The 12,934-nt window shown below is 40.1% G+C and overlaps 1 protein-coding gene across 1 annotated transcript; it reads left to right on the top strand.

The window, feature by feature from the left end:
• Window positions 1–840: 840 nt before the first annotated feature.
• LOC124155151 lies at window positions 841–4,440 on the top strand. The gene is made up of 3 exons (XM_046528868.1): window positions 841–1,264; window positions 2,345–2,590; window positions 4,044–4,440. The coding sequence occupies exons 1-3, from the start codon at window positions 1,118–1,120 to the stop codon at window positions 4,389–4,391; spliced, it is 741 nt and encodes a 246-aa protein (XP_046384824.1). The 5' UTR covers window positions 841–1,117; the 3' UTR covers window positions 4,392–4,440.
• Window positions 4,441–12,934: the final 8,494 nt, after the last annotated feature.

The raw sequence follows: 12,934 nt of genomic DNA, 5'->3' as shown, positions 1-12,934 counted from the left end.
TCAATTTTTTTTATAATTGACTTCGTAACATTTCTCGCTGCACACCTAATGAGCCGGTTTTGCGAAGTTTAATATAGACGCCTATGGTCAAAAGTGATATTAGTCGTCATGGAAACTGGTATGGCGTTCTAACCGCAGCATTTCAATCAATCAAACAAAGCGACTGTATAGAGGACGCTACATAATGTGCCAAATAAGGTTGCCACTTGGGGTTTAATATAAACGGATTTCAAACCTGTCCGCATCGCGGCGATGATGTTAAAACGATCCTATTAGTCATATTCTATAATAATTAAAATCAAGAAAAATAGAATTTAACATTTTACGAATTTGATCGATCACACCATCACGAACATGAATTCCGGTTAAAAGTCCTAATTATAGCTTACTCTGCATGGAATTTGGATCGCTTTGTCCGTCAGCGCCGCGGGTGGTAACATAGGTGTACCTACCTACTTAAATTAGTGGTGGGTGGATACATCTTCAGAGTCCGATTGGAGAATCCTCCATTAAAATATTCCTGCAACCGAACTTCAGTCGATGCTCTATTTTCGCCCGTTGAGGAATGCCAAGGCAAGGAGGGCGGAGTGGGGCAACGCGAATGACGCAACGCAACGTCAAAGAGAGAGGGGGGGTGGAAGTTGCAGCGAGCGTGGAGATGAGCGCATTGGTTGTTTGTACAAGGCGCACGGGACACGAAGCGTCGCGACACCAAAGCAGCCGAAGTCTCCTGCCTCGCCTCACCCAGCCAAGGAAAATACGCGAGGAGGAACAGCGAGGGATTAGTTGAATGCGTGGTTGTGCAGTGGAGGGAGAGGGGATGTTTTCTTAAGCCGGTTTCACACGGTCAAATTTTGCTTCAAATTCTGAGCAAGATTCATTGATCAAGGTTTCTCGAATGGACATGACGTCATTGAAACGTCATGATAGCGGCCATGCTGTCTTGAAACCTCTTTGAAGGCTTCTTCGCAATCAAATTTCTCTTGTCTTGAACGGTTCTAAAAATTCTCGAATATTGAATCAGTTTGAAGTCTCTCAGCCAATAGCGAGCGACCATTGGCCCTCCCAGAATGCCACTTGCTTCTCCTGCTCATCGTCCCGCATTACAACGATCAACATGGCCTCCTGGAGTAGGCAAGCAGTGGAGCTTCTAATTACTGCATACGAAGAAAATAGGTGCCTCTATGAGGTATCATCCCCTGACTACCACAACAAGGAGAAGAGGAATACTGCCCTGAAGGAGATGGCTGCTTTTATAGCAGATGTAAGTAAATTATTTCAGTATTATATCTTTCAATGCATTGAAGTTGACGATTTTACGCTACGTGTGAACGACAAACATTTTAATTTGGTAGTCCTCTCAGACGAAATTTCTTCGTGCGAAATCCGTAAAATGTGCAGCGGTGATGTGTTTAGCGTTAAGAATGGCTAATGAATACTTATATTTTTTGGGGTCGATGGTGATGTTTTTCCCTACGGACCACGTGTATTTTAAACCTTTGTTATCTTAATGGATTCACTATTCCTTGAGGTGTAGGTTCATTTCACCAATTCAGACGAGTTTTGCATCATAACTGATGCTCGGTTGGGGGATGTTGATAAATTTATTAAATATTTCGTTACAAAAATTGGATGTAGTTCATCTGTAATGCTGAACTCAAAATGCTAACTGCATTTATAAAACTCTACGTATCCTGGGTTTCCTTTTTATAGAAAACTTGGTTCTTGAAACATGCAAACTTTGAATGTTAATAAGTGACTGTTAATAACGGTGATAAGTTTGGTACTTTCGTTAATGTGGATAATACTTGTACTGTGATCCTGCGATCTATTACAGAATTCGTTTTTTTTTTCGTTTTGTTTTTGGCGTTGACGGTTACATTTTCTTTGCACGGAAGGACTTTAGCAATCGATTCTAGTGGAAAAATCTGAGATTAATTACAGAATCATTCTCCTAAGAGTTTCCCCGCCGGGTGTTTTGTTTCTCTTTTGTGATTCCTTTTAATTGAACTTTAAAGCTTATAATATCAAAAGTTTTCCCGGGTTAATCGTATATAAACATCCTACTTATTGTTAGGTGGAAATTAACTCCATGCCTAAAAGAACTAGTCATAAGTAAGACTGTGATATTTAAAATTGTTATAGAATAATATTCGCTTTTCGTTAGCATTATCAGGTGTGGGCGACCATCGCCAATCGTCCCTCTCCATGACTGTTAGTATGTAGTAACTCTTTAAGTCTCTTTACATTAAAATGTTTACATTTAATTGTGAAGCAATTTCTTCTTCGATATCGCCTCTTGAGTTTTGTTCAAATTATGAATGCTGCCTGTTTTTACTCTCAGGTGCGACCCGGGACATCCCAGGAAGATATTAGGGCCAAAATTAATGGTCTCCGGACCCAATTTATGGCTGAAAGAAATAAGATGAGGAAGGGGAAGAAAAGTGGAGCTGGCCTGGATGACATCCCCAAGCCCACATTGTGGTGCTATAATGCATTGCAATTCTTGGAGAGGCACAGTATGCCCAGGCAGAGTGTCTCAAACCTAGTTGAAGTGGGTAATGACAATGGGTCTACAAGCAGCTGTGAGGTGAGTAGTCATTGAACTAAGTGTCCCATTCATGACTTTCAGTGAAATTAGATTTTATATACGTTCATACAGTGGATATTAAAAAAATATGTTGTCTTCCCATGATTAGCTTCCATTTCTCTATTTACATTGATCCTCATTCATTTCTATTCATTTCTCAGCTTCCCATATTCCCTCTCTATCTGAAACCCAAGGGCTGAAACCCTTTATCTGAAATGACGAGCACGAAAAAAGTTTTCTGTAACAAGCAACGACAGGTTACTATATTTTCTTTACCACCCTATGACCTGTGCTTTGCATTGCCATATTCTAATTCAGTAAGGAGGGACTAAGATGTGACTTCCCCTTTGTTAATTAATTCCATCTGTAATTTGTGTGCAGACATACATTTATGTTAGCAGTGCTACTTTCATGTAAACCTCTCCTGTGCTTTCATTGCATTTATGTTGGTTTCAGTAATTTCCACTTCCCACTGTGTTTACTATTGGAATATTATAACAAGCTTTTTCGAGGTCCAACAGTACTGTGTATGTTGAAAAGTTTACTTAACTTATCTGCAATTTAAACTGTGGAAGTACTGTCTTCTGTTGATCTTCCTGCTCTAAATCTAGACTACACAATCTTTTGGGTAAAAGGGCATTTCCGGCTTAAAACTGGATGGGAATAGCTTCCTGAATTCTAATTCATGAGGGAAGGGGTTAGAACCAATGAAGGAAGGGAGAAAAGTGGAAATTATTTAAAAAAAATATATATATATATGTTTGAAAAATTAATTTTGAACAATTGTGGAGGGAGGTGGTACATAATGTCATACAATAAATTCACAATGAAACATTTTCCATGTTGGTAGGGGGGCAGGGCATTTATTTTCCTGAGGTTCAGTGAATTCAAGTATGATCTCTCCCCCTGGATGCATTCTTGTTTGGTAGTCAGAGTTCAGCTTCCCCCAATGGACCATATCTCAGTCCTGGACCAATTTCATTCTATCCTCATGACTGTGTCTGACATTGTTAAACATTTATTGTGCATCAGTCACTATTGATATCTGTCTTATATCTGTGTACTTGATATTATGCCAAAAATTTTCAGTTAAGTGCCCCAAAACCTACCAGATCACCAAGTTTAATCCTTGAACCTTGTATCTTTGTCATGCACTTATTGTCCCAATGTCATCACTTATTCTCTGCAGTTTGTTGGTATCCCTCAGATTAGTCTGGCAACTTATACTACTGAATTCCTGATTGAGGCTAGTTGTTAGTGTCAGCAGATGGTCATTATATTTATATTTATCTATCAACATTACATGTGGTTGATATAATTGATCATTACCATGTTGAAGGGCTGTAATGCCTTTAAATGATTTTTCCTACTCTTTATTGTGGTGTTCAGTTGCATCCATTTATTTTTCTCTGGTTCAGTGAATTCAAGTATGATCTCTTTTCATTTGCTTTAGAGCCCAGTTATATCACCCTTTGACAACGGTAGCTGTGTGGTAGCGGAAATGAGTTCATCATCAGAGGGGCAAGCAACAGATTTTGTGGCCTTGGACAAGGTGGATACACCCACTACTGGGTCAGCCCGTATGGCAAAGAAGAGGGGCCAAGAACCAGATATTAGACAGTTCCTGGAGCGAGCCTCTAGTGCCCTTGAAGATACAAAAAGAAGACACACCTCTAATGAGCACTTTGGCCTCTTCGTTGGCATGGAGCTAGACAAATTAGATAATGCTATTGTGAGAAAAAAGGCAATTTGCGATATTAATAATGTTTTAATGAACGCCTTTTTAGAGGACCAAAATTAAAGTACTGGACTTTGAAAATTCTGTAAATAAATGCTAGATATTTTCATAGAAGAAATGTTTTCGTTTATTATTGGTACATGCATAATCATACTATTTCTCTTCCTAATCATTTCCTAAATGCAGTCTTCATAAGCTTATCCCCCTGCCAAACACCCGAAGTTGGCTTGCAGGATATTACATATGTAGATGTAAGCCTCTTGTTTGCAAGTATGCTGGCAGGTAAGGTGTTAATGATTTGAGTTGAAGGGAAGGTTCAAGTCTAGCCATAAAAAGTGATTTAGACCATATACGCTTGTTTCTGCTGTTGAATTACTTAGATACATTTATTTCCTTATGAAAAGGAACCTATTGTGATGCTGACAAGACAAATTTGGTTTAAAAAGTATTGAATCTAACACCCTCAGGTTGCCATGTTTGAGATATTCAATAGTTACCTTCATGTATTCCTTGTTTCAGAATGAATTATTCGTTGGCCACTTTTCCAGTCCAACCCTGGATTACTTATTTCCCTCTCCATTCTGCATGATTCACTTCTGCTTACTTCTCCTTATCAGGAATTGAGTTCTTCTCTTCATTTATTTTTAAGTAGTTATTTATTTCATTCACGTGACATCTGTGATGGAAATTATTTCGCTAATTATTCAAGATATTATGTATAAGTTCTACCAAGTCTGCCCTGATATAACTTGATTTAACTACTTAATTCCATTTCCTACTTAAGGTATGCTAATGGGTCTGCATTGCGTGAAACCTTCTGCCTTAATGTTTCTAATTAATATACTGCTTCAAATAATCAGTCTTTCACGTTATTACCTTAATTTTTCAACAATTCTGCATGTATATCATCCACATTGGTTGTTATTTAACCTGTTGGGGAAGGTAGTATTGATGTTCTTCTTGATCGTTTAGGGTACATAGTTCAGGAAGGGATTTGACAAATATTACAGAATCCAAGATCAGTAAACATGAGGGAGTCAATAATTTAAATTTCATGAGGGCAATTTTTAGAATCGAATTCTAAGTTAAACTTCGATTTGTAAAATTAAAATATAACGTTCAATATTTAAATGATTGGCATGTTAGGAAAGGGTTGCCATTAGTGTAAGGTCAATAAAGAAATGCCTTAAACTATATTTTGTCTTTCATATTTATCCATGTTAACTCGAGGGTAGGCCCACCCATTTTATAATTCTGGCAATTATTCTTCCCTTTTCTGGAGTTACAGAGAGAGTTTCTGGAGAAGTATTTTTTCAACATGAAATACCAAATATAGTCATAGAATGTAGGTATGTATGCATAATAAACAGTTAACAAAATGCTGGGGGATGCAGTTCCATGCATTTTTTTAATAAGTAAATCCTAGAATGTAGATGCTTACAAAATTTTAATGTGACAACCAGTCCAGGATTTCTGCTAAGATTATACCAAGAAATTTTATTTCTTTGCTAACTGACCAGTGTATAATTAATTTTGATTGTTGGATATTCAATCCTATGGGTGGTTTGCTATGGATGAATAATAAGTTAAGGAGTTGTAGTGAAATTCATTCAGTAAAATATTGTTTTGGGGTCCCCTGTTTACCATTTTCGTTGTAGCCTGGTCTGCAGCAGAATCAATTAACTTTAGAGAGGAGGTACTGAGTTGTGATTTGTATCATCAGCATAGGTAACTAAATTGCCTATACTAATCTTACTAGGCAAGTCATTGGCTTAGAATAGGAATAACAAAGGGTCTAGAATAGGTCTTTTATTGGACACCCTTGGTGATGTTTAGTGGCTGGGACTTAAAGGTGCAAACATTACCATCCGTAAGGTGGTACTTTAATTTTACATACTCCTTCCTATTAGAAATGAATGACATAATCCATTCTGACACCACCCCACTTAAACCCATTTCCCTCAGTTTTTCGTAAGTGTCCCTAGGTTAACTGGTGACTCATATCCCTTTGACAGGTCATGAAATAGATCAATGATGGTTTCCTTATTGTTTATGGAATTATAAATGGACTGAAGTAAATGAAATGAAGCTGTTGATATATATCTACCCTTTTGGAAGCCATGTTGTGAGGGGTAGAGAATATTACCTATATTTAATCAAGTAAGGAAATATGCGGGGATATTTTGGGGGGAAATCTGGAGTATAAAAACTGGGCATTGTGATCAGATAGGCCAATTTCTATTGTTTTTCAATGGTTAAATGACAGGGAAATGTGAGTGGAGATTTATCTCTAGGGATTTTCACTTCTAATTTTCTCTCTATCCCCATTCCTAACATGCCATTATTCTAAGTTAACATTCTGATGTCAACTTCCTTGCACAATATATTTGAAATGTTATTCTATTGCATACTTCTCAGGTATTGGTGATTGCATCAGGTACTCAAATAGAAACCACAACATACACAGCTATTAGAAATATATTTGTTTTTATACCTTCATTTACATGTACAAACATTTGCTGGTGAGCAACTATGGAACAAAAGAAATTAATATCACCTAGTGTGAGAACAACAACTAAATATAGGGTCAAGTATTACACACGGTTCTGCCATGGCACTTGTCCTTCCCCATTGAAATAATTAGTGAATTCCTCCCTAATCACTAATGCAGAATTGTGGGCTCTGTTTCCCCCTTGCCTCACCAGTGGATTATGCAGGCGAGGATCATTTCTCCACATCCCTGGTATCAATAGTCCATCTGCTGTTTCTTCATCCACAAGCCCTGAACAGACATATGATGTGTCTTTTTTTGTTCTCAAAAAATTGTGAAGGGCCAGGCAAGCTAGTGTTATTTTCTCCACCTTCTCCACAGATAGATTAATTGGAGACAAAAATATCCTGAAACGGTTTGAGAGAATGCCAAACGCATTCTCCACAACTCGTCTTGCCCTACTGAGGCGGTAATTAAATACCCTCTGACTCTGGGAAAGCCCTCTCTCAGGATAGGGCTTCATTAAATAAGGTTGCAGAGGGAAGGCATCATCTCCTACAATGACATAGGGCGTATCTCTCTGTCTACCCGGCAATGGCTTTCCAGGTGGAACATCAAGCCTGTTGCTTGTGAGAGCTGCCCTTAAAGAGCAGTCCCTAAACACACCAGCATCATTAACTCGCCCATTAACACCAACATCATAGTACAAGAATCTGTAATTAGCATCAACTAAAGCCATCAAAATGATGCTATGCGCATGTTTGTAATTGAAAAATGTAGAGCCGTCCGCCCTTGCAGCTCGGAAATTTATATGTTTCCCGTCGAGGGCTCCCATGCAATGAGGGAAATTCCAAAACTTCTGGAAGTCTTGAGCAATAACTTCCCATTCTGCAGCAGTGTTTGGTGCCTGAAACAAAAAAAAAACATTGAAACAAATATCCTTCATTGGACACCTCAAAACATCTGCCCAAAAATATATTCCCTCTACCTGAGAGAAGCAATCTTTCATTCAAAAATAGGTATTTACTCAGTACTTCGTCAAGGTTTTCTAAAGATTACTGCATGCGTTACTTTGGTACATTAAAGGTAAGGCATCAACTTCTCTAACTTACCTTCAAAAAATCGTCCTTTAGAGCCTCATACAAAGCTGTGCACACTTCAGGGACGAACAAAGAAATGGTATTATGTGCAATCCTGGTGGAATACTGAAGGCTTTTGTAGGTTTCACCGGTCGCTAGAAATCGAAGCGTCACCGCGAGTTTGTGTTTTGCAGGTATGCACTGCCGACACACTGTATCCTTCTTCGATATTTTTCCGTACACCCTCCCAAGTAAGTCATTAAAATTTAGCTCACTCATTCTCAAAAAATTCCGAAAGGATTCCGGATCTTCAGTCCGTAACTCGTTGCTCAGCAAGCTCATCACTCCGTTTTCTCTCCTACTAATCCATTTCCTCGACCACATCCTGCGCCGATTCCTACGCCTCTGAGCCATAATGCCAACGCCTAAAACGGCCACAGCTAATCCAAGCCGCACAACATTTATGTGGTTCTCATCCATAGTGCTTAAGTACTCGGAACCACTCGGACACTTTTTTTGCCGGCAAACCACAGAAAATGCGCTCAAGTCGCATTAAGTTGCTATTTTGTTTTCCGTATTGCAGGTGCAGCGCTTCAAACTCATCATTGAAGTCTTTGAACGTGTGAAAGTCCCTCCAATGACTCTTGATCAAGTATTCTTGATCTGCCGTCTTGAATTATCTTTGACGCAGTTTGACGGTCAATTTTCCTTGTTCAACGTTTATTGATCAAGGAATATTGGGTGGTGTGAAACCGGCTTTAGGCCATGTCTCGTGGTACGTGGGGCGCGAGGTGGGTCCAGAAAGATGTGAGATGGATGTGATATGATGATTAGCTTCAGGAAGGAAAGGAAAGGGGAACTATGGACCGATGTGTATTATTTCTAATGATATTTATAATAATAAAAAATATAACAACAACAGTAGCAACAATTATATTTAAGTTGTCCTTATATGTTTCCTAGTCCTCCCTTATATTTAAATTGGTGTATGTGCACATGCATCAAAGTCATTGGAGGTCATTCTGAATTTCCGAATCCGTACACAAATTTGGATGATTACATATAATTAGCTAAAAAAGAGCGAGGGTTTTTGAAATTTCAATAAGTGACAGCTTACGGCACGCGAGTAATAGTTAAATTAAAAGGCTAGCTTCCACGCAAGTTGCTCGTTTACATTGGGTCATCGATACAGCCTCGGGCGATGAATAACTCACTGAAGTATTCATTTTACGATCACACAGCTCACCGAATGTGGTCATTTTTATTTGGAAATCGCGAATAGCCCATCCGTGATAATGACAAAGCCAACCAGCCTGAATAAGATCTCGCAACCTCTAGTTCAGTAAGCACGGGCTATGCCCCTCAGCTTTGAGGACCAGAAATGGACCACGAAAAATAGATTAATTATATCAACGACAAATACTAGAATCCCCTCCAGACTCATTCCTTACTTAAGAGTGTTCAAGATAAATTTTTTTACTATCTCCTTTTTTTTTGGCCAATATCAGGAAAACTTTCTTCATTCTATCGTGCTTAGACTTAACAACACAATTTCTATTTACTCCATGGAAAATTCGCGTGGACAGTGAACGGAGGAGAGACAGAATAGCGACGGGATAACTGAATGCGTAATTTGGGAGTGGAAGGAAAGTGGGTGTGTTATTTCAGGCCATGTTTCATGGACTGAGGGGTGCTGGAGATTCTTCGCCGAACGAAAACAGCAGGAAGGACAAGGATATAGCCTGAATGCTACATGAGAAGCTTCGAGAGTAGGATGTCTGCCTTGCTCCTCATTTGCGTCTATTTCGTACAACCAACATCATGGATAGGCATGCATGGATAGTGGATGGATAGCTTCTGCAGCATTTCACTAGGTTACTAAAACCTGATTTCTCTAAAACTGAATCAGCATTTTGTCTTCTCAAGTCCCTCCAAGGCGTATCTCCTACTCTTGTGACGCCGGAAAAGAGTATTGGCAACTACAAGTTGAAGTCTCAGCCATAATTGGTTCACACAAGTCGCCATTCGCGTCGGTGGCAGCAGAAATATCCGAACTTCACGAGAAAATAAGCTGGACTCTTAACCGAAATTTATATTTTAAATGATGTCATTTAAAAAAATCATAAATTGATACTGCTGTTCCTCGCGAGTGGAGATTCTTGTCACAATTCGAAGCAAATGGATCGCTTTGTGCTCAACGCCGCGCTGCGGACATTTTATAAAACTGATCACAAAGCGAGCGTAGTGGCTGTATAAATCAAACTTCAAGTGGATGGTTATATTAATAACAGTTTTTACATTTATTTTGGAATGTGGATGATAAGAAATCAACTGAACGGTTACATTGATAGCAGTTGTTAAATTGATTATGGGATAAGGATGATAAGAGAAGGTGAAGTTTATTCGGGATTGCCACCGGATAAGGTTCTCCATCTCTGCCGACGTTTCGATGGCCGAGTCGTCCATCGTCATCAGGGCTCGGCCATCGAAACGTCGGCAGAGATGGAGAACCTTATCCGGTGGCAATCCCGAATAAACTTCACCAACATCATACGCCGGGAAAACCTCAGATCTTTCTTCATGGTAAGAGAAGGTTTTTATTCAAAATGACGAGTGCCCTCGAAAGTTTTATAAAAGTTTTTGAAATAGTACGCAGAATCTATTGGGAAGGGCATTTGCCAGAGGATTGCGCGAAAAAAGTTCTAATTCCACAGATGAACAAGCAGAAATGTAAAGAATGTGGAGACGATAGGACAATAAGCATAATATTGCACGCGGAAAAAGTGCTACTGATGATTTTTAAACAGACGAATGGAGGCGAGGGCAAACAAGTATTTGGGCGAATATTTGGGTTTCAGAAAAAGATGAGGAGAAAGTAGGGTTATAGTGTCCGGAGAGTGCATATACTATTCTGCTAATATTTCAATGATATGATAGTGAAAAATTAGGAATAAATGCACCGCGCAGAACACATATCGACGCTGCATTAATTCTAGAAACTCGATTAAAAAGGGACGGAGTAATCAAGGTTCTAAGTGAAGAGATGGGGCCTCCTCTATCATGTAGTTAATCCCCTTGTCCACGAAATTTCGAAGCGATGCGTGGCTTTTCCGCCGAATTTTCACGGCACATGGCGAAGAGGGGGGCGTTCCCCCCCTGATTGAATGCCCAGTTCGCTCAGAGGGGAGACACGCGTGTCCGCATTAGCCGAGCGTGAGGGAGAACGCGAGAGACTCGAACGCCACACACGGCGAAAAAAAGAACATGCGCTAATGAGGCAGCGGACCACCGGGGGGGGGGCGAGATCCCTCCCCTGTCGAGACGCGCCCTCTATCAGCAGTCGCGAGGAAAGCGGGTGAAGGAGGGAAAACGATCAATTAGCGACCGCGGGTGTCTGTCTGACTGCGACAAGTGAATGGAAGGGGAGGGAGGCCACCCAAGAAGACCTCAATCCCCCTCTGCAGTTAGAGCACAGACAGACACAGTCAGATTGGGAGAGATTAGGGGAAGGAAGAATTAGCGCTTTAGATTTAAAGGGAGACCGTCGCGCCCTGAACAGTTCACTTCAAAGACAAAAGAAAATTGTCATTCAAAGGTTGGTAGGTGAAACTCAATGAACAGAAATCGCTCTAATCGTTAGTGAGAATGTATTCCATATGAAATACAATGCTGGGTCAAAAATATTTATCAGAAAATAAAGGCCTAACCGTTCCTCTATTTCATTAATGCATGTTAGCTTTATAGTGCGGAAACAAAGACGCTTAACGAGGGAATAATAGGCAGGTTTGAGATGTGGGTGTGAAGAAGAATTTAGAAGGTGAATTGGAGGAAGAGGAACGACGAAGAGCTGGACATGGTGGGTGAGGAGAGACAGCTTCTAGATGAGATAGGGAGGCGATAGAAAGAGGGTGTGGATGGAGCGAGTACTGAGCGGAGAGGGGATGTTGAAGAGCGATTTAGAGGAGGAGGAAGAGAATAGCACATATAGATAGAATGAAAGGGAGTAGGCCTTACTGTGGATTGAAGAGGGAAATCTTAATTGAAAGGGGAGACAGGTTGGGCTAACTCGCAAAGCGCTCCATATAAATCCACCTTGACCGGTAAAATTCTTCAAAGATAAGAGTATATATTCTTATGGACGACGGCTTTCGTGAGAGACATGCGCCTTGTTTTTTGAGGTGGTATAAGTGAATAATAATTTATGAAAAAGTTTTTGTAGATAACGCGTATTATTTAAAGGAAAAACGACATCGTGTTTTATAGCGTGTTTAGGCACCATCCGTTGACAAATAAAAAGGAGATGCTCCAACGAAATTCCACCTTGCTTTAATTTCAGTCCTTCACAGCTCGGGAAAAACGAATTCCCTAACCTATGCGTTCGGCAAAACATTTCTCTCATTTCATCGTACATGTTCGACCTGACAATGGAGTGAGAGTCTAATATCGTGTTCTCCCTGTCGGTCCGAAAGATATCTATTCTCATTTCCTTTAGCAAAGGAAGCCCATCGCGCAGCCTTGAATTTTATAGCGGCCCCAGCGTAATTCTAATAGCTTATGTGTAACGCTATCTGTACGCCCGAAGCAGTTTTTGACGAGTCGCGCGGCTTTCCATAATATTTAATTAAGATCACGGATCTAGTCTCTCTGCGCCGGATTCCATTCGCTCGCTGCATGCTTCAACGTGTGGACAAACGAGTGCGTAAAATACCCCTCTTCTTTCACTTTTCCGTCCGAAAATCTTTCCGCAACACGCTTGACGAATCATGCGTAGAGATACGTGAAAATCGTACTTTCATTTTTATTTTATCGCACTTCTTATCCGCGCCCACTTGCAGTTCGCGAGCCCCAGCCAATTAGCAGCTGGCCAGTCGCTTACATGCTTTAAGCGGCGAGTGTCGGTGGAGCATGCGCTCGGCACAACCTTTACGAATTTTACCGTCGATAAGGTTAATTTGCGTAAAAATATCATAAAATTCCAGTCATCGCATCTATGCCGCATTTGTTTTTGCGCACATCGCATCTGTATCGCATTTATC

This window comes from Ischnura elegans, chromosome 3 (assembly GCF_921293095.1).
Source record: "Ischnura elegans chromosome 3, ioIscEleg1.1, whole genome shotgun sequence".
Classification (NCBI taxonomy): Eukaryota; Metazoa; Arthropoda; class Insecta; order Odonata; family Coenagrionidae; genus Ischnura; species Ischnura elegans.
Note: the sequence above shows the minus strand (reverse complement) of the source record. Positions and strands in the feature narration are given on the sequence as shown.

Bases quoted from the DNA above. Each gene is read 5' to 3' on its own strand.
- LOC124155151 (XM_046528868.1), top strand. From the start codon at position 1,118: ATGGCCTCCTGGAGTAGGCAAGCAGTGGAGCTTCTAATTACTGCATAC. The intron at 1,265-2,344 runs GTAAGTAAATTA...TTTTACTCTCAG, and splicing joins TGGCTGCTTTTATAGCAGAT to GTGCGACCCGGGACATCCCA. The intron at 2,591-4,043 runs GTGAGTAGTCAT...CATTTGCTTTAG, and splicing joins GGTCTACAAGCAGCTGTGAG to AGCCCAGTTATATCACCCTT.